The sequence below is a fragment of the Plectropomus leopardus genome, chromosome 11 (assembly GCF_026936395.1).
Source record: "Plectropomus leopardus strain MGB_pleo_1.0 chromosome 11, ASM2693639v1, whole genome shotgun sequence".
NCBI classification, from domain to species: Eukaryota; Metazoa; Chordata; class Actinopteri; order Perciformes; family Serranidae; genus Plectropomus; species Plectropomus leopardus.
The window spans coordinates 15,584,363-15,610,743 of NC_142186.1; the positions used below are offsets into that span (position 1 = coordinate 15,584,363).

General features: G+C 38.9%; 1 protein-coding gene across 11 annotated transcripts in view; it reads left to right on the forward strand.

The window, feature by feature from the left end:
- Positions 1-26,381, forward strand: part of LOC121945745 (focal adhesion kinase 1-like) — a 78,088-nt gene that overhangs the window by 42,748 nt on the left and 8,959 nt on the right. For 6 of the 11 annotated variants that reach the window (XM_088084063.1, XM_042490058.2, XM_088084056.1 and 3 more), the window contains 10 exons: positions 4-104; positions 826-941; positions 1,389-1,489; positions 1,673-1,762; positions 1,941-2,145; positions 11,558-11,669; positions 18,673-18,792; positions 19,759-19,947; positions 20,586-20,711; positions 24,259-24,321. In XM_088084063.1, coding sequence (XP_087940189.1) covers positions 4-104; positions 826-941; positions 1,389-1,489; positions 1,673-1,762; positions 1,941-2,145; positions 11,558-11,669; positions 18,673-18,792; positions 19,759-19,947; positions 20,586-20,711; positions 24,259-24,321 — 1,223 coding nt within the window. The remainder of the gene's footprint in view (positions 1-3; positions 105-825; positions 942-1,388; positions 1,490-1,672; positions 1,763-1,940; positions 2,146-11,557; positions 11,670-18,672; positions 18,793-19,758; positions 19,948-20,585; positions 20,712-24,258; positions 24,322-26,381) is intronic. The other 5 variants (XM_042490072.2, XM_088084060.1, XM_088084061.1 and 2 more) reach the window with 2 other exon arrangements.

Here is a 26,381-nt window from a genome sequence, read left to right on the forward strand (position 1 = left end):
CAGTAACCATGCGTCAGTTTGACCACCCCCACATAGTCAAACTGATGGGAGTCATCACCGATAATCCAGTCTGGATCATTATGGAGCTCTGCACACTCGGAGAGGTAGGACACTGATGAGGATTTAAAATTAAAATTACTGGACACCTATTTTGCAATCAAATCACTCAAATCCTTTGTTAAACAATAAACCCAAACGTTTGCTGTTTTCATGCTTCATAGATGTGAGAATTTATGCTGTTCATTGTCAAACATGATAATAAGCTGAGTAGTTTGGGATTTTTCGGATCGTGGGTGAATAAAAGTACTATTTCATGACATCACCTTGGGCTCTGGGAAATCACACAGTGCATGTTGCACTATTTGCTTACATTTTATTGACATTGATCCATTAAGAAAATAATGACCAAATGAATCAACAATAAGAATAATCTTTAGTTGCAGCCCTAGATATGTGAATGTGTTAAAAAGCTTAGAAAAGCCATCAAAGATATGCTTGTCCAAAATATACAGAGCTCAGAGTTTATTTTTCCAGTACTTGTTAAAAAAGAGAGAAAATATGTTTTTTAAAGTCTGGGTGTAAATCAGATTTTAAAAAATATTATCTGCAGCAAAACAGATTGACTGCATTTTAAGCAATTTTGAGTGTTTTTGTCACACGATCAATAGCTCATTTTTGCTCTCTGCTTCATTTTTCTCATCCCTTTGTAACATTGAAGCATTTTGAGCTGTGTTGAGTTGTTCAGCATCAAATTGTTTCTCCTCCTCTCTCTCTCTTTCTCTCTCTCTATCTTGTCTCTTTGTCTTTTCTCTCCATCCTCCATAGTTACGGTCATTTCTCCAGGTGAGGAAGTACAGTCTAGACCTGGCCACTCTCATCTTATACTCATACCAGCTCAGCACGGCACTGGCATATCTGGAGAGCAAGCGCTTTGTACACAGGTATGCATTAGGGTCAAGCCCACTAAATCAGAATACTTAAAAATGATTAAGATTGATATTTCCCTGCAAAATGAATAGTAGTACAAAGTTGCAAAAACATTAATTTGGGAATTTATTTACCAAATAATTGTTTCAACATGTTTAAGATTATTTCATGGCAAATACATTTTTCTGTAAAACACAGCCCAGTGTTGCCACCTTCTGGAAGAGTTACAATGAAAAATGTCTTTCCTGCTTAAAAAAAAATTAAAAATTGAGACATATTGTGGTGTGGAAAGAAGATACTGTCACCAACTCCTGGAGGCAACACATTTTATAAAATATACTAGGGATCTTGTCATGCTGTCTTTGCAGAAACTAAATGAGAGATATAAATTATTACTTCATTTGACAAGTGCCTGAAATAAACGTTGAAGACTATTCTCATATTGGTTCTGTCCTCCTCAGGGACATCGCAGCACGAAACGTGTTGGTGTCTACAGTTGACTGTGTAAAACTCGGTGACTTTGGTTTGTCACGATACATGGAAGATAGCTCTTATTATAAAGGTAAATGTAACACCTCTTTACACACACTCCTCATAAATGCACACTTCGTCTTCTCCTTTCAACTTTGTCAGTCTTCGGTCTGTCACAACACTTAGAGGAAATCACAGTTATTATTCATTGGAGGTGCATAAACGAAGCAGATCACTGAAGTGTAACGTTGTTTTCCTGATTTCTGTTTTTCAGCCTCTAAAGGTAAACTGCCTATTAAATGGATGGCTCCTGAGTCCATCAACTTCAGGCGATTTACCACAGCCAGTGACGTCTGGATGTTTGGTAAGTTTGAGACTATTTGCTTCCTTCCTTAATTTCGGTGTCATTTTTGTCCCAATGTTTTGTGCGGCAGCTTTGTTGTTTAGTGTTTTACTCTTTTCTCTCTGCCTTTTGCAGCATTAGAGCCAATCACTAGCTGTCTGATAGTGAGGGAATTTTTGTGTTTTCTTGTCTTCCATAGGCGTCTGTATGTGGGAGATCCTAATGTTCGGCATCAAGCCTTTCCAGGGTGTGAAGAACAACGACGTCATAGGCAGGATAGAGAATGGCGAGCGTCTGGCGATGCCCCCTCAGTGCCCTCCTACCCTCTACAGCTTGATGACAAAGTGTTGGTCGTATGATCCCAGCAAGAGGCCACGCTTCACTGAACTCAAAACACAACTGAGGTACTAAATGTAGTGTGGTCTGAGAGCGTGTGAGTGTCTTTGTCTGTCTGAGTGTGAGCAATTTGGGGTTCAGTGTTTCACTCAGGGGCACAAACCACCAACACTCCACCTCTTGAAAGACTCGAGTGTTGTGTGAATGTTAAATTATTATATTCATCCATCACCTCATCTGAAAAACCATACAATGTTTGTGAATCCTTGAGTGAACCAGACATTGTTTTTTCCTCATAGTGAGCTTTAGGGGTAACGCATTGAGTGACAGAAACTCGTAGAATGTTATGACTTGTGGAACAATGATCCAGTGGCGCATTTTTTACATTATGTTTATTAAATTTGCACAGAGAAATTAGAATAAAAAAATGTAGGTTTTTACTGAGACAACCTCCCAACATATCTCCCCCATAACACACGCAGTCCATCTTTGATCTATGCATTCAGTTTTCTTTTTTAAAAATTTGTATGACCAACTGTCTATTGTCATTTTCAATACAATCAGTGCTTCACCATTACAAATAATGCAAAAGTAAACAAGAAGTGAGAATGCATAAATTGTATAGAAATTTAAAAAGCACTACAAGTAATCATACAAATAATTGTAACTCTAACCTAAATTTTAATCCCAATAAACCATTAAATAAAAGGAAACATGCACAACATCACACTGCCCTTAGACATACATCCAATTTAATCAAACAATCAGGTCATCACAGATTATCCAGCATCTGGAAAGCATTGAATTTATGAGCTCTATTATTGACCATTTACAAAGTCCGGTATTTCCCACATTCATGAGCATAATTCTGCACCATGAGCCGACAATCCCCAGACGACTGAACCGTATGTTTACCAGGGGCACATCAGCAGACCTCTATTCACAAATTAGGATTATCCAACCCAGCACAAGAGCTGTATGAATGTGATCTGCATCTGACATGGGGAGATCGTACAGTGATCACACAAAATGTTCAAAGAAGGAGAAAATGGAACATCCTCATTAGTTTTTAGTTTTCAAAGGTTTACTTTTAATCTGTGGTTTAAAAGTGAATTTCTGATAGAGATCTTTGTGAATTTCACTACTTGTATTTTACTATTTTCCCCACTCGCAGTTAAGATAAAGGAGTGTTCCACAGTCAATAATATTTTCCTGAAGTGTTTCTTTACAGCATCCCAACAGCAGGTGTCACTGTTTGTATCAGTCATGGTAATCTGCATGGAGCAGACAAAGAGCTACAGCACATATCACACATTGGTTGCTGGTAAAAAAAAAAAAAAATCAGACCAGAATGAATCATTTAAGATGAAAGGAACATAAAGTCAGATACATATGTGTAAGGCGAAAGACTGATTTGATCCAGCTGAGGTCACATTTACATGCCTTCTTCACTGAGAAAGCACACTCGACCATTTTAGTGTTTTAGGAAGGTGTTTTTGTTTTTTTTTAAGATTATTATTTGGGGGGATGTCCCCTTTGTTTGGGGCGCCCAGTAGCCCCCCCCCCCCCACACACACACACACAAAAATGTATCTCATGTATGCCAGCTAGCTGAAATTGTGTTTAAATAGAATTTTAATCTGATATGTTAAAAAATAAACAGGGCAAGTGGGGTAAGATTTGTTTTAATATGTGGGTCCTTGAAAAGTCATGGAAAAGTTTTGAGGACCCTGAGTGATTTTTTTTCTTTTCAAATGGACCCGAAACCTGACTCCCCAAATACTCGACAGACTGCTCATTAACTTCCTGTTTGGGCTGATGACATAATGGTTGGCATGGTAAGAGAGATGTGATGGTGACGGAGATGGATTAAATGAGATATCTCCGTCACGCCTCGCTTTCTTGTTAAATGATACATCACTGCCTCGTTAGTAGCTTTGCGTGGAGACAGATGCAAAAAGAGAGAGTTCTAATCTATCAAGAGACAATATCCCGGGCCTGTTGTCATCAGATAAGGCATGGCTAGACAACACTTTACGCAACTGCTGAAAAAGCTGAGTAAGTCCCAGAGAAAATCATCACTGTTATTCCGCTTAAAACAGGAAGGGTCCAACCTATTCATGAGTCAAATAACGTCATAGTGCAGTTAACCACTTAGTTAACCATTTGAAATGTTTTATAAAATGCTCTGAGAGTTGCACTCATAAGACTTAAAACAAAATATTTTTATTTAATTCCCAGGAGCATTGGGGCACGTTGTGCGTCATCATTAGGTGCCAAGGGGAGAAGAAAAAAAAACTGCATAAACCTGACATGTTTAAGGATTTATGTCAGTCAGTGTGGGGTTATAGTATGTGATTATAAATATTTCAAATCACAGGATGCTAACAATCACCCCCAGCACTCAGATCATAATTTCCCCCAAACATGCATTCACAAAACAGGCACACCAGCAATATGAATTGAAATAGGTTTGGGGTATTTTTATGTATAGAAATGCTTGCCAAGACCCTTTGGCTCTGCTTTATGTACCAGAGTCCTGTCAGACAGAGATACAGCACTAGCTTAAACTAAGAACCTCCTTCTGACAACCAGCAAAACTAAAGTGGATAAAGTCATGTTTTTGTCGTTTAGTAATTACAATTTGGTACAATTAAAAAAGGTGAAGGACTATTTCTTTTCCATTACATTACCATGCTCGGGAGTTAGTTGGGAAACAGTAGAAATAGGGCTTTTCCCAGTCACCATGAATCAACAACTCATAATCATTCAAACGTGAACAGACCTGAAGTTTTTTGGCAGTGATGCTCCAGCTGATTGCAAGATGGGTCATAATAATAGGAGTAGTGCTGGCGGCGATGAATAACCTAGTGTGTGATTTTTATTTGACTCTACAGTGGAAACAGCCAATGGCATGTATTTGTAACACAGATTTTACATGAATTTCCCATTAAGTTAAGTAACGTCAGACTTCATGTGAGACAATAGTACACTAATCGAGGTGTTCCAGGTTTGCTTTCCGTCATTAGTGTTTACAAAACAACTACTGATTCTGCAGATTGAGTGCAAGTACATGCACAAATGTTGTTACTCTTTTATTGTAATCAGTATCTTCTGTATTTCATCTACATATAAGAAGTTATGTATTTTGAGCTGTTTTTTTTTTTTTTATTTTGCAGCGTTTGTATAAATATCAGTCATTTAATCTAAACAAACTACTATTCAAAATTCTCGAATCACATTATAGTTTTTCCTCTTTTCCTTCAATAATAGCTATTTTTACAGAAATAAAAATATTTTGATTCAGATACTAAATGTATTATTTACATTTCAAATCAGTTGGGCCTCAAAAGAAGAATATTTAAATTATCAAAGCTTACATTTTGTTGCTGCCCCTGCAGTGGGACTTTGATTTTGAATATATTTTCTTGAATTTGTTTTCCTTCTTTAATTACTGATCTACTGGTCCAAAGGATCTTTGTCTCTTTCTGCCCTTTCAGTTGTCAGTCTGGTTTAAGCACTGCGTTTGTTCTCCGTGTGTAAAACAAACCCTTCATGCAAAATAACTTTTATTTGTAAAGAGCTAAATGACCTAAAATCATCAAGACCATTCAAACATATAGAGCGGCCTTCTCTGCTGTCTGACTGAACCCAGTTTAGGCTTTTGTAGAAGGTCTTTCCAAAAACAGTAGTACCAAGTACTGCGTGTAAGTGAATGCAGTTACCAGGAAAGTTTACTTAAAGAATTACCAAAGAAAAGCTGAAATTAGATATTTCCACAGTTATGTTTTCATATAATTTTTTCTTATCATCACCACGAGAAAATTAGATATAATGTATGTAAATTGTGTATAGGTCTGGGTTGTCTTACGTCATATTGTTAACGTTGAGGCTTGAAACATTTTCTACTCACCAGTTCCTGTACACAAGTAGAACACCAGTTTCAGCAGCACAGCAAGATGCCATCATTGTTTCCTTCATCATGCACATTCTCTCTCTGTCTTGTTCTCTTTTTCTCTCTCACACACACAGAAACAGGAAAATAAGAGCACATATTTAACTCCTGTGGTTTTATGAGTTTGCTTAAAACCAGCATGACTCACACCTTAAATTCCACCACGATTACCTTTACAGTGTTCTCAATGTCAGCTTTCCTCTTTTTCCCCAATGTTACTCTGCATACGCTCTCTTTGCCTCCTTTTCAAACTCTGCTTTTCATGCTCCTCCTGACCTCTTGCACCTTTTCATTGTGTCCTCCTGATCTTGCTTTCTTAGGTTGGCTCTAGACAAGCACTGGCCCCCACAGCATGGAGGTCCGCTCGTTAGTCTGACACATGTACAGTATGTTTGTGGTTGTAGGTTTTAATGGGCTGAAAACCCAGTGTGGAAAAGCACATATGAACTGCATTTGAGTGCTAACATTCATTTTAATTGACTGTGATGTGTTGGCATGAAGAAATATTGAGGAACCCTCAATGTGCCTCATCCAGTATCTTGGAAACCAAGTCAATATTGACCACGTTAAGTGTGGTCACTGGCTATTAATAGGGGAAAGTCATGCCATATAAGGTTATACAGTTTGGTTTACTTTCGGTCTGGCCGGCTTTTATATCATAATATCAATTATAGGTCTCTGCTGCCAAATATGCAGGTCTCAGCTACTACTACAGTTTTCCTAGACGGTGGACCAACATGACTGTGTGTGTGTGTGTGTGTGTGTGTGCGCACGAGTGTGTGTGTGTGTGTGTGTGTGTGTGTGTGTGTGTGTGTGTGCGCACGAGTGTGTATATATGTGTGTGTTTACACAGTGGGCAGCTGCCAAGAGCTCGAGCTCTGCAAAGAACAGAGAGAGAGAGAGAAAATAGACAGAGAGAGAATGAAAGAAGGAAAGAAAAAGGCAAGCAGCACTACTGCAGAGCTGTACTCCCATGGTTAAAGCGAGCAGCTCAAGGCTCCTTTTTTTCAGATCATATTACCCTGATAGTGAATTGAATGTGTGGGGAAGGACTGTAGCCTGCAGTCTTGTGGGGTTTTGTTCAGCTACAACAAGGCATATTTGAGCCATCCTGTCAGGAGAAGTACGTTTTATCCTTTTAGCGTTGCTGGGATCCGTTGCGGTTGTTCATGTTGACCTTCAGTAGCGCATCAGTTCTGAGTGCTACTAGCTACATTGTCATTGTAGGCTGTAGTCTCTTAAAAGGGCTCAACTGGATATACTCTGCTGCTGTTGGGTTGGCCTGTTATTAAGGTAAAGTACTGTCTTTTCTATGAACCTTTCTGTCTCGTTGGGCTTTCTAAATGCTGTGGTGTTGGTAGTTCGACTGGAAGACATTTGTTTATTTGCATGTCCAACCCAAAGGATAGATCCACATTTATTAAGTCTGTCTTAAAGCTATATTCATGCACCCATTTGTGCGTTGAAACAGCTATTGGACGTTGTACTTATCTGTCCCGTCCTGAGAGATCCCTTTGTAAAGTGCTTTAAATTCGATGGCGAACAAGATTTTCAGTTCAAGTTCTAAAGTTAGAGTTGTTCGTTGTTGTTGTATGCAGTGTTTGTATAGTAACACAATCAGGTAATCCTTTATCTTTCAATAAGCATGTCCAGTGTTGTTTTCAGCAGTGGCATAACTCGTTTTTTGACCCCTGTTATGAAATAACAGGATCATTCTTGCATTAAGTTATCTACTGGTCAGATTTTGATGAAAGCTAAGGTATCAACGCATGTGTATTTTCTGTTTGTATTGATATGTGAACCTGCCTTTGTGGTAGTTTCATTGTAACAGTTGCCCCAAGGTGTCTAATTGACATCTCAATGCCAACCCAACCACCAGAAATTTTTTTATTGTCTGTTTTTACAAACCATAGTAATGTTACATGTACATTGTTTTGTAGTGGATATGTTGACACTAGACATTTCTCAATAACGGCATAGTAAAAATTTGATTAGGTTTAGGCATGAAAATCATTTGGTTAAACTTAGGAAAAGATCACCTTTTGGCTTGAAACACCTACACATGGTGGCCCAAAAGTTGCAAATGTCATATATTCATGCCAACATTTTCTTCTGCTCGATGCACTTTAGCCCAGGTGTCTAAACTGTGACACTCCATTTCTACCAGTAGTGATTGTACTGAGCGGCTCTCAGGTGAGAGCTACGTGAGTGTGAAGCAGGGCGGTGCAGAAAAGTCCAAGATTGTGCAGTCAGCTCAGTCTGAGTAAATAGTCTAAACAGGCCTTGTTATTCCAGGTGGCAGCACGATGTAGGTGGGGGTGGAGACACTCAGTGTTAGTGTTGCCAGGTGCTGATGTTATCGTCACACACATTCATGCATGACGTCATTTACTGTTAAACTGTGAGGCAAGGCTGGCCAATTTATTAATGACTGGTTTCATTTAGATCAATGTGTAATGACTTGGCTTGTTGAGTAGACATTCAATAAAAATGCTGAGAGTTTCAGTGCAGCTATGCTGTTATAAACACTACTCTCTGGTAGAAAAAACTTTTACAAGCACTTAGAGGCCCTTTATTATTTTTATGCAAACCAATTTATTTTTAAATGTTGGCTTCATTTGTTTTAACTCATAAGATATGTACAGCTCAGCACACAAGTAAAGATATTTCTGCTGAAAACAACTTTTAGAGGATCGGACTCAGGAAGGCTGCTGGTTTAAAGAATTACATTTTTATTTAGAAAATAAGAAATACATTAATAAGATTTCTTTCTTAAATGTCCTGATCAAGACAGAGAAACGTTTGAGTAAGTGAAAAATTGTAAAGCTAAAAGAAGAAGAATTAATTACGTTTTGGAGCCGATATCCACAACCTTTTTTTGTGAAGAAAAAGAAGACTGGATATATTATTTGTGAACAGTTTTCATCCGGACAATTTGTATTGATATGAACAGAAAATACGTAATGTTATAAATACCTGTCAATGACTAGACTCAAAGATACAACCAAAATACAAAAACTTATCTAAAAAACCAAATTCTTTTATGTTAAGGATCAGTCATTTCCACACCTCCCAATCATTGTCTATGTTAGCAGCTATGCAGTGAATTATGTTAGCACAACATTGTGTTTCCAGAGTCGGGGTGTCCCCTCCACGTATGCATAAAATTAAATCTAGGCTACTATTAACAAATCAGGGGAATCCTGTGTGACTCACCACCTCTGGAAACACCTGAAAAACTTTCAAACTAACCATTGTCAAATCTAAAATGAAGACAAATTCTCCTCAGATGTTTATGTTTCATAAGAGAAAGTTTCCAGACAAGGCGATATCAAAAGTCCAGAGCTGGGAAGAGGCTCTCATGTTGGAAAAAAAAGAAAAAATGCCCCGGGGGACATGTACCATTAGAAAAGTCAAAAGGGCATCTGTTAAAAAAATATGTAAATCTTAAAGTCGAACAAATTGAGTATACACAATAATCTGATATTTAAAGGCATTATGTAATGAAGCTGCAAGGATTTTTATGCACTCAGTGGTTTTCTTGCACTTATCTAAGTGTGGTAAAAGAAAGCTAGTTCTTGGTAGGTGTGACTTTGCTTAAAACATTATATACTCTGTACAAAAAGAAGCCACCATCATTGTACCGTCATGCAAAAGTGTAATTTGTTGACTTTTGACCTTTGCTTTACACAAATGTGCCTGACATATAAATTAATGATCTTAAGCCAGTGTTCATTGTGTTGGATCTGTTTACAGCTGGATCTTTTATCGGAAAACTGTAACTTCAGCACTAGTAATTTTTTATAAATGTGTTTGTGAGACTGAGTGTTGTGATGGAAAAGAGGATCTGACAGGAGACAGACTTCGACAGGTGCAGGGACACACTCATGCACACACACACACGGCAGGAGACAACAGAACAGGAGGTGATGATGTTTCTGGAAATAGCTCTTACCCTTGCTGAGGAGAGTAGAAAGAGTGTGTGACTGTGTGAAGAGTGTGTTTGTGTGATGGATTTGTTCAACCAGTTCAGTTGTCTGTTTTGTGGAATCGTCAACTCTTCAGCAGCAGTTCCTTCCTCTGGGAATCTGGGTTTGGTTTAGCAGCAGTTTTCCCAAGAAACAGGTCAGTCTGGATAATTTTAGCGAGTAAATTCAGTGTGGTGTCTTTGGCTACATTCGACCTAAAGAATGTTGGGTTCGGGGCGTGGGATGTTGCTGAGCCTCCCAGTGATTCAATTTAATCTGTAGCAATATTACACTTTGATTTAGTGTGTTAGTTGCGGTAACAGTTTTGCCTGACACAGCAGAGGTCATGAGAGTAGTTAGTGTGAATATATAGTAAAGCTGAAACATTTGCTTTGACTAAATGTAAAAGACAAAATATTAAAATTAAAGTCCCGGCAATATTGCAGGAGAGATTAACTTGACACTGGCTTGTATTATTTTTATTAGTGTGTGACTATTGGTTCACTGAATATAATTAGCGTTTTTTCGTAATGAACTGAGCAATAAGACATTTCATTTCAAACCAGAATTTGTTTTCGTCTGACTTAGGTAATTTGTGTTTTGATGCCCTGTGCAAATAGTGTGAGGAATGCTGCGTATGCATGAGTTTGTGTGGGTGTTACAGCACACATTAATGAAGCTGTCACACCCACAGCTGTGTGTGTGTGTGTGTGTGTGTGTGTGTGTGTGTGTGTGTGTGTGTGTGTGTGTGTGTGTGTGTGTGTGTGTGTGTGTGTTAAAGGGCTGTCAGTGATTTCATATTTCTATGTGGCAGAAAACCACTTAAGCTGACAGTTGAGTAGTTTTCTGTAGAGGAAAACCCTGAACTGTGTGATGTCTGTACACTTAGAAGCATGTTTGTATGACTTAACTTGCGTGTACTGTATGTTAAAAACTAAATGTGCCTCATATTTTCTATAGTAAGTTGTTGGTTGTCTGCCAATTTCATCACGGCACATTTTCATAGTTTTTCAAAAACTAATGAAACTAATTAAATCTAGTCATTATTCACTTCATACCCAGCCTAACATCATACCAGGGAATGTTGAACCAGAAAAGTAATTACTTAAGTATAAAGTAATTAATGCCATGTTAATTTGTGCTTAGTTCCCACATGTTTAAAACAATACAATTTCTATTAGTTATACATTCGATAGTATCAAAAGTATGACGCTACAATCAGGTTTTCGACCAGGCACTGTGTGCAGGTTGTTAATTACAAAAATATCCTATTTTGTTTGCCTTACTTTTTGCTTTTCTATTGAAAGAATTATCAAATATCTTTTCTTAGTCCTTTCTTAAAAAAAAATCTTTTTAAAGTTTAAATTCTGGTATTGTGACAGCCTTATGTGTACATTGTCCTTGAGATGGTGCCAGAGACACTACCCAATCATTTATCACCATTCTTCTTCTTTTCAGTGTTGGAAATATGATGTGACATTTCAGCAAAAAACAAATTAAGATACCAATACCTTTTTTGTGTTACATCATCTTGTATGTTTTTTTTCTTGTTTTCAGCACTATATTAGAGGAGGAGAAGCTCCAGCAGAAGGAGAGGAGCAGGATGGAGATGAGGAGACAGGTCACAGTGTCTTGGGATTCTGGAGGGTCAGATGAAGCACCACCAAAAGTAAGGCACTACTACACCATGTGTGTTTGTGTCTCTGTTTGTGTATGTGTCTGAGTGCAACAGGTGTTGTAATAAAGAGTCTCGGTATCTGTTGTGTCTGTGCTGTTGTGCAGTGAGATGTCCTGACTATTGTAAGTCCCCCATGCACTCTTTAGTTAGCCTCTCTGATATGCTTTCATGTAGACGTAGTGATTCTGCTTCTGTTGTCTATTTTGCCACCATTAATTGGCCACCATTAATTTAGCTGTTAACTCATTTGATTTAATTATTCTTTTGACTCAAAGGTTTCTGCAGGACCATCCTGATGTTACATTATTGCTATAGTCAGTTTTCAAGTGGGGCTTTCTCACTATGATAATAAAGGTCGGGAACATCAAATGTGATTAGGTTTTAAATCCAGGCTTTATAAGAAAGTGTCAGGTTCAAATAGATGTGTCCTTTTTTATAAGATAAAATGATCTCATTCAAAATTTTACAAATGTAGGACCATGTGACTGTTTTCAGCTTTTGCACTTTCGCAGTCTAGTAAATTAAAACAAGGTAGACTTACTGGGTTGGTGTAATATGCATATGCAAGTCTTTCGCCACATTCTTTTCTCCACGTTTTTCAAATGATATAAACTCCTCCCTTTAATTTTATAAACATGATGACCTTACAAATTCTACATTACTTTTTAAATTTTTTTTTGTAAGTCCATAACCCTCTCTCCCACCTCTCCTAGTTCCATCCTTCCTCACAGCTTGTTGCCCCAGCTGCCGGCTGCTTCACCCTTACTTACTGCCCCCCTCATACCCCTGCTGCTAGCATCTGTTAACTACTTCTTTTGGTTACAACTAAAGCCACATGTCTTGAATGGTAGTTTTTAAGATAAGATTTGTTTTAAGTCTTTAGTGATGCAGCTGTTCCATCTTAATCTAAATGTCCTGAATGCTGCATTTGTAATATTTTTATAGACAACTAAAGGGATTTACGGTTTTTCTGTGAGGTAAAAGTCACAGTTGCTTTATGGCTTTGGTTACTGTTGTGCATATTAAACTGCATTTCTACCAAGCAGGTCAGTTCAGTTTAGTTTAGTTTGATACGCAATTTTTGCGTTTCCATTGTGAAAAGTTATGGATTTGTGCCAAAGGAGCCATTCTTTACCGTACCATTTTTTTGTCACTCCTCTACTTGGGGTACTGAGCACACTGATCCAGTACTGAAGGGTGGAGCTAGAAACATTTCAGTCCATTCATTGGTCAGAAGAGAATCAACACTCTGTGCTCAGGGCTGAGCTGTGGCTGATTTAACCACTGTTCATACGATCACAAGTTTTTCATACTTGAGTAAACCATTTCATGAAAATGAAAGGATGTTTCGCAGCCTCTAATGCTGACTGCCGGTAACTTTTAAGTTGGAACGTTCGCTTGTAATGTTGCTCAATGCATGAGTTGGCCACCTGAATCCATCAACACACCTCAATTATTCTAATCCTCACCTGGAGAAAAAAACTTGGTGGAGCATCGTATCCCTGCTGGCACCTGAGAATGAGTCAAAGCATGAACGTGCTATTTTTCAATATCCTATTAAGAAAGACTCACTCCAGCCTGCAGTCATATTCTGTGGATGATAAACAAGGTGCAGATTTTCCTCTGTATCACTGGTGAACAAGGAAATACAGGGGGAGCCGCGGGACAAAGCAGTGAGTGACCAAACCCCACCCTCATGTAAGAGTACTGTCTGCGGTCAAAACGCTAAACAGATCCAGGATCTAGGTACCTGTTTATAGGTGTTACTTTTGGTGCTATACTGAAAGCTTTTGATGGAAATGCGGCTTTGCTGTCTGTGCTTCAGTTCATCCCTGTCTGTCTCACCTGTCTACTACATATCTCTATCATCTGTTGTACCTTTTTTATTTCCATTTGTCCGTCCTCTACCCATGTCTCTCTGTTTGCAGCCCAGCCGTCGCCCCTCCCTGCAGCCCACCTTCAGTCTGGACTGTCTGTCTGCTCCTCAGCCTCACCACCATTGTCATCCAAACCAGCGCTTTGCCTCACAGCTTTCCCTCTGCCTTGGAAACCCTCGTCCTTCATCTCCCTTCACCTCTTCTCACCTACCCACTCCTCCACTCTACTCATCATCTCTGCAGTTTCCCCATCGCTTTTCCTCTTCTCCCAATCCTCAATCACCTCCTCTTCAAAACGCCTCTTTTTACAGTTGTTCTTTCTCTCAGCCCAACACTAATTTCAGTCCTGAAGTCAATGTGTCCCCACAATCTCACAATAACTTCTGTCCTCCACCTCACACCAGTTCGGAGAGCCTGTCCAATGGCAGCTGCCCCCACATGACACATCCCCCCACTAACGGCCACCTGCTCTGTTCATCGCAGCCAAAGTCAAACAACTCATACTCCCACCCCTTCCACTTCTCCCCATATCTTTCCCACTCTAGTCCTAACTTTAACTCTCTGCCCCGCATGTCAAATACTTGTCCTCACACCCTAGAAAACACTAAGCCCATGACAAATTCTAATCCTAAAACCCTGCTGTTGGGCAGCTTTCACCCTGGCTGCCAAACTAATCCCAGTACCCAACTACAACCTGACTCTGACCCTCAGCACAGGCATCCTGCTGTGCAGCCATGTGGTAGGCCCCCGCTGGTCCCCCCTGCCCCCCTCACTCTCCCACATACAAAGAGAGTTGTCTCAGCATCCTCTGCCTTCACTCTGCCCTCCACTCACCACCATCCACCCAGTCAAATGCCAAGCCTCCCCGTAACCACCCAAACACCTTCTCCCTTCCCCTGCTCAGAAAGACACATGTCCAGACCCTTGAAGGCAGGTGGTGTACTGTGAAACTGCACTAAAGCTGTTTTTTAATCATTAAAAAAAACATATTTATCAAAAAAAAGTTGCAACATTCAAAATTGTAGCTCCTTTGATAAACGTTTTTAAATTTTAAAGATTTGCAAGTCCAGATAAGGTCAGTCAGGCATCTTGCACAAAATCTTTATAACTTTATAAAGATGGATAGATTTTTGTTTCTTTTGTAACCACTGTATCAGACTGATGAACACAATACTTTGAATATAACATTATGGTTTAAGCTTTAAAGTATTTAAAGATAGACCTTTATCAGCCCCCGATAACTTTTTCTTTACATTTTTCTTTTGAGTTAAGTAAATAAGTAAGAATTAGGATTCAGCATAGAAAAATTTCCTAGGTTTTATTCATTGAGAGGTTAATTCTTAAAAACTGAGCTCATCTTTTTCATTAGAACTGAGTGGGTGTATTATGATGATATATGACTGACAGTGACCTGGCAACATAATGAAAAAGAAAGCAACAATTGTCATCATGTTTTGATTGAGCCTAGCCCAATAATACAAGCACAGACACTACAGCACAAAAAACTTGCCCGTTCATTTCAAGCCTTTTTGCTCATAATAATAAGTTACCTGAAGAAATGTCTGTGATTAATATTCAGCCCTCCTGTAGCACTGCATTCGATACCGTTGCTTTCCTCACACCCACATCCCGTTTCCCTTTGTATTTCCACCATATAACAATATTAAAAGAATCCAGTGTCGGCTACATTTTGAAAGATGTTGCAACATTTTTTGATGAATGGATTCACAAACTCAATGCAACCTTTGAATCATTAACCAGTACTGAGTGCAGTGATTTTTGGCACAGTCTTGCCAACACCAGTGACTGTTCATTAGCATGTTTATGTTTGGCATGCTTTGTTTATGTTGGACATGCTGTTGAATGTCCTCTGTTGTCACTGAATGTAGATGTTTGTGTTTGCGTCAGGCATTGTGTTTACATGTTCTCAGATTTTGACACCCTATTTTTGGCCTGTTCAGGATGCCCATCATAAAACCTTAATCCATTGACTAACAGTTGGACCCATTTAACTTCAATACAGTATTGTATATCATGAGGGAAAAAAATACTTACAGAATTAACAAAACAAAAATTCTTGTCTGCTTTTAAATTTAATTGGAATTAAAATGAGGAGGTCAAAAAGTATGTTAAAAACATTTTTTACACTAGGTGGACCCCAAAGTCCACAACTAATGCTGCTGTGTTGCAGCAACTTCTCCAGCTGCAGCCCGCATTCATGTTCAAGAGGAAAGAGCTTCAACTGTAATACATACAGTGATTCAATATAATGCTTTAGATCTGCACACTGATTTCACTCACATTGATTTATTGCAAATACTAAAGTTTGTAAGAATGTGTGATGCCAGGGATTGACACAGTTACTATGAATACATACAGGGTTGGCCAAAGGGGCTCTCTCTACTTAAGCTTGTTTATACACAGCTGACTCTGTCACCCTGACCGAGCTGTTGGTGCTAGCCATTAGTGCTATATATGAGCTTGTGTTGGTAGGTGACCCTGTTTTTGCAGTGTTTGTTTAAGTCGCCTGCTGAGCTGTAACATCACCCCACTTCCCCACTGTTTTCTGTCAGTGCTGGGAAACATAACACATATGTTAAAAACATAAGTTGTGTGCTTAAAAATGCACGCTTTCATGTCAAAATAAAATTAATTTTTGCAATCAGAGATACAAGTGCCACGAGTGAGATAAGTGAAGGGAACTTGACAGAAATAGTCCTATAAGACAAGACTTAACTATAGTCAGTCTTGTTTTCAGCCCTCAGTTGGGCGGTAGGTTACAAATGAATTCTTAAAAGTAGAATAAATTCCTGTAGTGAGTCTCTGTGAGACATTCCTGTTACAGAGCTATTTTCACTGCACCGTGACCCTTATGGTGATAAATGAGTCTGTGTGGGAGTCGATGAATTAGGCCCCAGAGTGATACATGAAGTGAAAAGAGAATTTTAATTACATTGCCCCTCAACATACCAAAAATTCTTCCTGTAGTTATGCCATGTTCACAACAGGAATATGTGCCTGATAACAACAAAAAAAAATCTTTTTTTAAGTGAGTCCAAAATGTTCTGCCCTAAAACTGTCCAGAAGTAACCCTGCTTAAATGCTAAAGCCCAAAAAAAAAATATTAAATTGATGAAGGTAAATTGATGATGCATTTAACTTTTTTGTCAAGTTCCATGTTCCAAAATGTTTCCTTTAAATCCAAATGTGGTGATTAAAGTTTTATCTTGAGGCATTTGGTCTCATCTAGATGGTAACCACAGGTTTATGAAAACCATTATCTTTCCCTAACCCTAACCAAGTGCTTTTGTTCCTAAACCTAACCAGACCTTAACCACACTGTTGTCACAATATTTAAAACTAAGACAAGATTATTTTAAAACTGCTTGTGAGAGTTTTGCAAATCAAGGGCTACCATTTAGCCACAACATTTGCCTTCAGGGTTCCCACTGATCCTTAAAAAGTCTTAAAAGCATTCATGTAAAAATAAGGCCATAAATGGTATCAAAATGTCTTAAATCAATCTTTCAAAAGTCTTAAAAATTCCAAAATATGGGGTGTAGGATTTAATTAATTGTACTTTTTTATCTGGCTTGCATTGTAAAATCACAAAAAAATAGTAACATCTTAAAGGGAAAAAAAAGATTTACCAAATGCCTCTCGCATAACTTGATGACATGGATTATTACAAAAGCACAAAATCAAGAAAATTAACCCTTCAAGCAACATTTTACGGCCTGGCTGAAACGGTCACAATGCGAGCATATGAGGTTATATCTACATTTGGCTATTATTGTCCTTAACCCGAAGTTACTGATGTCAGTTCATGTTTTATCCATAAGTCTCCATATAGTAATCCTTTTCTGTCGTACCCTGGTGTGAGTATCTTGTGTCATTAACCTCACCTCCCAGTCTGTCTGTCTGTCGTCCCTGTGTTTATCTTCCTATTTTTAAATTGGGTATTCCCCGAGAAACCTCCCTCTACATGGATCGACTACCACTGGGTTGTCAATCTGTTTGGGGGCAGATTTAAACTTTGAAGATATAATTTTGTCCTTTGTCCTAAGTAACCCTTTGTCCTTCCATGTGGAAGCATGTTCACAACATGCTGTAAGAGCCCCTCTTTGTCAGTAAAGATCCTGTTTGTCTCGTCCTCTGTTTCTTTGTTTTGTCTGCTTCTCTTTGTCCCTCCTACTGTCTTTTCCTTTTCTCTTTCCTTGTCTCCATCCCTCCCTGCCCTTCTTTGCTGTTTGTTTCCCTACCTGTGTGTCCTTGTGTCTGTCTCGCTGTCGGAGGTGTGGTCCAGAGAAAGCTACTATGAGAGACTATGGAAGGTAGAGGTTACAACACTGCTGTGCTAGAAACGAGCTCTGTGTTAGAGAGGTTTAAATCGTAAAGACAAAACGCCTCGAGTCATCTAAGAGGGGAAACTATTCATCATCTTTCAACAGCTTCATCACAACAAAGCACCAGAAAACAAAAGAGGAAACAAGGCTGTGGGTTCACCAAGCACTTCTGTTTTTAGCTTCTAGCACTCAGCAAAGGAACAGAAAAGAATAGAGACGAGTAGATAAACTTACTCGATTCTACTAAATTCTGTTCCCTTAGCCAGCAGCATTCAGCAAGAGCCTGGATTAAAAAGTCTCATATCTCAATTTTCATTAGAGATTAAAAATCTATTATACCACATTTTTTTTCCAACCTATTCAATAGCAACACACCCCCTTTTTCTCCAAATTAGAAAAAAACTGTGCTTCAAAGAGAGGTCTTTGGTGAACATGCAGCCATAACACTGTGTACACACCACCATCACATCTAACCAGAGATCCCAGTGATCAGTAGTCCAGCAATATAACATAGTTAATACTGATAGTCTGTGGATATTAGTAACATAGGAGCAGTAGTCAACTAACAGCTTGCTGGACTTGCAGCCCAGTGGGTGTCCCCTGTTTTGATTGACAGCTAACTCAGCCACACAAACAGCTCCGAAGGTTTGTGTGTTGATTGTCTGAATGACCCAGTGTCCCGTCCTCTAACGTTCAACTTGGGGAAAAGATGAAAAAGCATTGTAATTGCATTTTTATTTTTCTCCCCTCTGACTTTCCATTTCTCAACAGTGTTTCCTCTCTTCACCTCTGTCCTCCTCTCTCTGTCTGCAGCCTAGTAGACCAGGCTATCCCAGTCCTCGCTCAAGTGAAGGTTTTTATCCCAGTCCCCAACATCCTGGGCACTACCAGGTACGCTGACAAACTCCACTGACTGCTCTTTTGTTGTTGTTGTGCTTTGAATGTAGGTATTTGTATAGCCAAATTCCAAAAAGATGGAGAGTGTTGACTTAATTCACAAAAATAATTTAAAGTACTTTAAATAAAGGGGAGTCACTACAGATGAATATGGTAAAACTTTTAAATTGTAAGATATCACCATAAAACTTCCCCATTGGATTACCCACATAATACATTTCTTTGTATGATAAGTTTTCTGAAATTGTATGTTTAGATATATAAATGAGACATTATCTAATTAAACATGCAGATTTGTTTGGATTAAATCAACTTCGGTATTCTTGTTTCATTTTGTCAACATATTACAGTCAAATCATTTTTAGAGGGGATCATGGATATACCTTTTTATCACTCCATAAATCAGAAAATATTGTCAAAAATCAACTTCCTCATGTTTTTAGGAATAAAATGTTGTATGAATCAGGCTGTAAATGATATATGAATAAAACCCTCTGTAAAAATCTTTAAAATATTGAAAGGAATGACGCTGGAAAGTTAAGTGCTACTGAAGTGGAAATTTCTTGCCCAGTGTATGAGAAAAAACACATTATGATAAAATGGCCCACAAAATATATGTATTGTAAAATTCCACACATTTTAAGGTAAAAAATTAGACAGTACATGTAAATAGGGTACAAATTGTAATTTATAGATAATGTCATAAAACTTCCACAGTTGATTACTTAAATTAAGACAGTTGTTTTTTGTATTACAAGTTTCCTGAAATTGTATGTTTAAATATGTAAGTTATATGTCATCTAATTAAATACACACTTTTGCATGCATTTTCACAGCATATATTTCTGAAGTAGATAAAAACAGAAATAAGAAACTGTAGGTAAAGATATAATGAAAAGAGAACTGATAACAGACTTAACATTTTGTCTTTCTTTTTTCTGTCCCTCCTCTTTGGATCAGATGGCAGGATACCCCGGCCCTCACACCCTCCCCTCGGTGCCCAGCGCCCTGTACCCTCCACAGGCTGCAATGGTGGACACACATCATGCACACACACACCCCCGCCACCACGTCCACACACACTCACACGCACAGCACCTCCCCCATCCACATGGGCACGACATGGCACTGTGGGGCTCTGCAATGGAGGTAGGAGACCAATTTTTATACTTTTACACACACACACATGCACACACAGGTAAGTCATGACAGAACTGAAACACACACAGAGTTATGCTGTTTGTATGGACACAGCAGGTTAAAGATTGAGCTCACCTCCAGTCACATTCACAAAATGATAAAAAGCTGTTTTTATTTATTCAATTTTCAGGAGTTTATAGTCTTAAAGTCTTTGATATGCAACTTCAATTCTGAGTGGTTAAACAATATGCTTCTTTCTTCCTGGAAATTCTTTTTGTATGTTGGGACTATTTGACAAAATTTGCCCAACAGTAAAAATTAAATTCACGGCAGCAGCCTGAAGATGATTGGTCGATCAATCTGTGAGGAAGCATTGTGAATAAAAACTACCCCCTGCATAATGAGTCCAGTCCACAAATTTACATTATTATGTCAATATTTAAATACTGCCCATTTGACACCCATTATTCATCATCTCAGGTCAGCCTCTCATCAGTCTGGTATATGTGTCTGTCTGTCCTGTGTGTGTTTGTGCATGTTTCTCTTCATCTGTGACTCTGTGCGTGTGTCCCTGTGTTGGTGTACATGTCTGTTGCTATGCTTGTCTTTTGTTGCATGCTTGTGTGTGTGTGTGTGTGTGTGTGTAGGACAGGGCAGTAGACATGCAGCAGTGTGTAGAGCAGCAGTGCCTGTTAATGGAGGAACAGCTGATGATACAACAGCAGCAGATGGAGGAGGACCAGAGGTGGCTGGAACAGGAGGAAAGGCTGCTGGTAACACACACAGCGCACACATTGAAAAATTCACACACATAGACAAAGTTAATACATAAAACCCAGGCCGTAATGGCACTTTTGATGTTTCCTTTTTACGAACTGTAGTCTGTTAGTAAAAGTGTTAAGTACAAATCAAGTCTATTTCAAGGCAAGTAAGCAAAGGTTTGCTGGCTGATTCTGCAAGTTAAATGTAAGATCATTTTTTTTAATGCTATTTTGAATAAAATTTAAGTCCAGTTTTATCCTAAACATTATAAAACAACAAGTCAAGTCAAGTCAGTTTTATTTATATAGCCCATTATCACAAAACATGGTTTGCCTCAGAGGGCTTTACAGTGTACGACATCCCTCTGCCCTTAGACCCTCACATCACCCAAGGAAAAACTCCCCAAAAAGAACCCCTGTAACGGGAAAAAAAAGAGGAAGAAACCTCAGGAAGAGCGGTAGAGGATAGTGAGGGATCCCTCTTCCAGGACGGACAGACAATAGTGTTCATGATATATGAATATATATATATATATATATATATACACACACATATATATGCATAACCAGGACAATATCACTGCAGAAAAACATAAAATCGAAAAATGGCTACATTTTTAAGACCACAGTCCTATTTTGTGTGATGTTGTTGTGGATGGTGCCGTGTTAGCCTTACCTGTAATTTAAAGGTTTTAGCTTAGTTGCCGTCTACTTGTCCATTGTGTTGAGGTATTTTTATTTTGTTTCCATTGCATGTTTGTTTTTGTAAATTTGTTAATGGACTCTGAAATCCACCACATACTCCTTGAGGACAAACATATATCCATAAATTTAAAAAAAGATAAGAAAAAAAAAAGAAAATCACTTCAGTCATTATAAAGATCAGAATTCTGATTGCAGAAAATCTGATAATTGTCCACAGTAGCATTATTTTCTAAGTAAACACACTTTAACAAAACACCTAGTATTTGGATGAAGTTACAAGAGCAAGAAACCTGACTCTTTTATAGGGTAACCGTAATGGAAACCCCGCTCTGAAATTAAATGGATTTTTTGGTATGAGTGAAGAATCTCATTATGTGGAAGTGAATATATATGCGTATCAGTTAACCTTTGGAGGTTAAGAGTTTTGAAATTACCTGAGTTGTCATGTTTGTCTTTTGTTCTGTCAGTTGGATTTTATTATATTACTGTTAAGTATTGTTTTTAAACTGTTTAACTGAATGCAGTGTTAGAGGCTGTCTAGTGTGAAAAATGTTTCTTGTTGAGGAGAGACCCTGTGACATAAAGACGGGGGAAGAGAGGGAGGAACATTTTATCCAGGATGCATATTTCTGTGAGCACTGATTGAAGGAGCTGTCTGGGGTTTTGCTCAAGAATTTTATTTTGTGTGTGTGTGTGTGTGTGTGTGTGTGTGTGTGTGTGTGTGTGAGAGAGAGAGAGAGAGAGAGTTTGTAGGCAGGTGTGGCCTGTGTGAATTCCAGGCTAATGATAGGCTTAGACAATCTGACAGCCCAGTCAACAGTCTGTCTTTGACCCACAACCACTAAATGACAACACGCAAAATTACTGAAAAGCTCAGGAGGCGTATATTTATACGGTGTGTGTGCGTGTTGGAGGCTGGCTGGTTTTTATAACGCTGTCACTTCAGGGAGGGGCAAGAAAGGGAGGAGGAAGGAAGAACCGTTTGGGAAAGAAGGGTAGATGTGCTCACACACTGACGGCTCTTTGGCAGCATGCTCCATCCCTCCTCCTCCTCCTCCTCCTCTTCTCCTTCCCTCTCATCATGCGTCAGAGTCAGATATAAGTGTGCTGGAGGCAGGAAGTTGGAATTGAATCTGAATTCTTCTCTTCGTGAAACTGCTGGCACAGATTAGTAGACAGACAGGAAAACACTCAGTCACAGAGGCAGATATAATAAGATCGGAACCAGATAACGACTCAGACACAACAACGCTTCAAACCTCTCGGACACAAACAATTCATCAGACAACTTTGATGAGCTCAAAGGCAATGCTGGTCTTCAAGTCCTGTCTTGGAAAACTGGTAGGCATTAACATGTGTGTGAGTTTCTGGTGGGATGGTATGGTTGGCTTTTTGTGTAGAGGTGTTTTTGCAAGGCTTTTTTTTTGGTGGTGTCTGTGGGTGTTCTGGGACTTCAGAGCAATCTAGGTATTAAGTGTCAGTCAGTTGTGTTTAAATTGGAAAAAAGTTTGTTTTGGAAGACAAGTCCTGCACTTCGGCATCTTGTAGCTTTGTACAGTATGTTCCTGTTTTTATTTGAAGACTCTTGCAGGGAGGCTGTTCGGATTTGTATGTTAGTGAGTTGGGTTTTTTTTATGTTAGCTTTGCTGCAGTTAATCACTTATTAATTTCTTCATTCACATCTTTATTGTAAGATTTAAGATCAAACTTGGATTTGGAGAGTTGGAGTGGCAGTTTGCTCATGCTAAAAGATTTTTATGTAAATCCAAAACTCTTCAACAAATCAGTAAATGTAGTGGTTTAAGTGATCGAGTTTGCACCATAGAATGCACCAGTGTTACGACAGCATGTGATATAGTGCTGATGGCAAACCATAAAAGGGTATTTGTCTCAGGGAGTATCCCAGCAATTAAAATCCAATACTGCTTTTAAAGTCACAAACACTACACCTACTGTTCACTGAAAAAAAACAATTTTGCATAACTGTGACTACTGTGTCTCGTTGAATCTTTAATTGACAGAAAATTTAAGTTAAACCAGCCCTGAATTTAAAGGGATAGTTTTGGGTTTTTTTTAATCTAGGGTTGTAAAAGGTACAAATCCATAGTCAGTGTATTACATGCAGAAGTTGTTGGCAAGAGCCCAGTTTAGAAATGCTGGCAGGATTCCCGACATGAAAACTAAGCAATGTACTGTTGTGGATGGGCCAGCAGTAAAACATATAAACTCACACATAAAAACATAAAAATATTAATAACAGTTTAAGTGGAAGCTATATTGAGAGTTTTCTCACCGCTTTACCTTTCGGGCAGACATCACTTTTAGACCGGAAAGTCCTTCAGTGTCTTCAGTTCCTCATCTGTGCTCTTGTCAAAGCCACCAGACTACATTGAAAAAACAATGTAGTCTGGTGGCTAAACATTGAGCTGCTCGTCTACCGCTGCCTTGATCAGTTAGTTTGTTTGTGTTATTGTGTGAGTTTGGCGAATCTAACTAATTCTTTTAAATGCCAAATTCACTCAGTAGCACAAAAAATGAACTGATCGAGACAGCGGAGGGCCAGCAGCTCCTGTGCTCAGCGATGTTAAATCACTGTTTTTCTCAATGAAGTCTTGTTTTGAAAAGAGTTAAATAATGGCTTTATTTCCGAACTGATGGTGATTTTTTTGTTTAGTTGGCTGAAATGTTTTTCTTGCTGCCCCCCGTGTACAGCAGTACATTGCTTAGCTTTTGTGTCCGCACTCCTGCCTGCTTCTCCAAACTGGGGGGGATACTGACAATGGATGAGTACCAACCTTAATTGGTGTTAATGTATGAAGATATTATTTTTATGTTTGTTTGTGTGTGTGTTTAGAAACCAGACTCAAGAAGTTCCAGAGGGAGTCTGGACAGAGAAGACGGTGGACTTCAAGCACCGGTAAGTTATTTTTTTCCAGCTGGTTTCTGTCTCCATCCATCTCACTGTTAGTTGGCGTTATTTATGCATGCAGCAGGAAAATAACACTGTTTCACAGGTTACCTAAAGAAATACATTTTGAAAAGAAGGAGCTGAATAAACTGTACTTCATATCGCCTCTTTCTAACTTTCGCTGTCAAAATCATGACCATTCACCGCATTACAAAGGGAAGTTATTTTTCTGAACTGTTTGTATTTTAAGACAAGGAGGATGTCTGATAAAGGCAAATGTTGATGTAAGTCCACATTGTGGTTGGACTCTTTGCAGTTGGCTGCAGCATGTGTTTGTTTTGATTAGAGCTGAGGGGATGGATCCAGGGACAGGAAGTGGCCCGTCAGGGGCGGGGTCAACAATGAGGGGTCAATGGATTCCCACATTATCAGCTGGTTATTAATAGAACATTGCTGCAAGAAAACAAGAAGCCGTCTTTATTCATCTGTACGTCCCAGTGTTGCTCCCAGTAAGTCAGCATGCTGGTAGTCTGTAGTTTCCTGTTTCCCGCCCAAATCTGGCTATCAATAATTACGCACTAGAGCTACATTGATTAATCGATTAGTTGTCAACTATTGGATTATTTCCAACTTATTGTCTGTCACTTTAAAAGGAAATTGTTTTCAACATGTTACTCAAACATATGATATGATATTGTGCCCTAAAACTGAGTATTTCATATGTAGAACTTGATAACCAAACCTTTTTAAAAAGATTTATTAAAAGAGTAGCAGAGTAATAAAAAGAATAGTCAGTTGCCTCTGTTTTTACTTTTGATTTATTAGTTAAGAAGTAATTTTTCAAGCAATAATGCTAAACGTCCCCTTGTTTAAGCAAATGTAAAGAAGAGGTTCACTTTATGTTTTAGAAAATTGTGACTAGCACGCTGCATCCAATGCATTTATTGTTCTGTTAGTTGTGAAAATTTGCAGTACTAGACACATTTGCTAGCTTGTTTCTCTGCACTGGAGGTACCTCCCTGCCATCTGCTACTTTCTCCCTGCATCTTGCATTTGACACTGCAGCTGCATGACGGCGCTGAGCAGTCCTCCTCTCTGTCTCTTTAGTGTGTGGTGCTCATCCTCCTCCTCGTCATCACTCACCTGAATATCTATTGGCCGAATAGTAATGTTGTATTCATAACTATGTTTTCATTAGTGTATGACCACCTGAGTCGTGTTTTTATCACCTTAGGAATGAGCCCCTCATATCTACATAGGAAGCAGCCTCTTTGTGTTGCACCACTATGTTTCTACAGTAGCCCACAACAAACCAAGCACTGGCTCTAGAGGGGCCTTTCGGGTTTTTAGGTCACTTGAAGACCACCTTAGGTTTATCTACATGCTTGGAAGTGGAGGGTTATTAAGTCGGTAGTTGCAACCGCACAGTTAGATGGCACTAAATCGTTCACACTGCAGACATCTAACCACATCATATTTTAAGATGAGCAATATGGTGTAACTCTGACATGATTTGCAATGACAGATGCACATTTTAACTCGGCAAACATAATGTTGCTTATATGCTTTATAACATACTTTAACACAGATGGTGCTGAAATGTAACTTCATCACCTTTTTTTTTCTTTGTAGACTAGAAACAGGAGTCATCGTTTTTTTCTCGAAGTCTTTCTGTGATTAAGTTTCATGTCCTGAAACTATGTTGTTGTTCAGAACTTTGGTGTAACTTTATCCCGACGTTGGAATCTCAAGAGCTTAACACAGAGTTGTATATCGATGTCTGTTGTGTTCTTGATGCCAGCAGAAGTTGTTGTAGCAGTCTGAAGCTGCCATGGGTCAGATATTTCTGTCTCTATAATTCATCTCTCTGCCTATCCTCCTCCTCCCATTCAATGGCTGTGGTTTGTGGTGGGAAAATCTCCTCTCTCTGTGTGTGTGTGTGTGTGTGTGTGTGTGTGTGTGTGTGTGTGTGTGTGTGTGTGTGTGTGTGTGTGTGTGTGTGTGTGTGTGTGTGTGTGTGTGTGTGTGTGTGTGTAAAATGCTGTAGTAGAGTATTTTGGGGTGTTGGT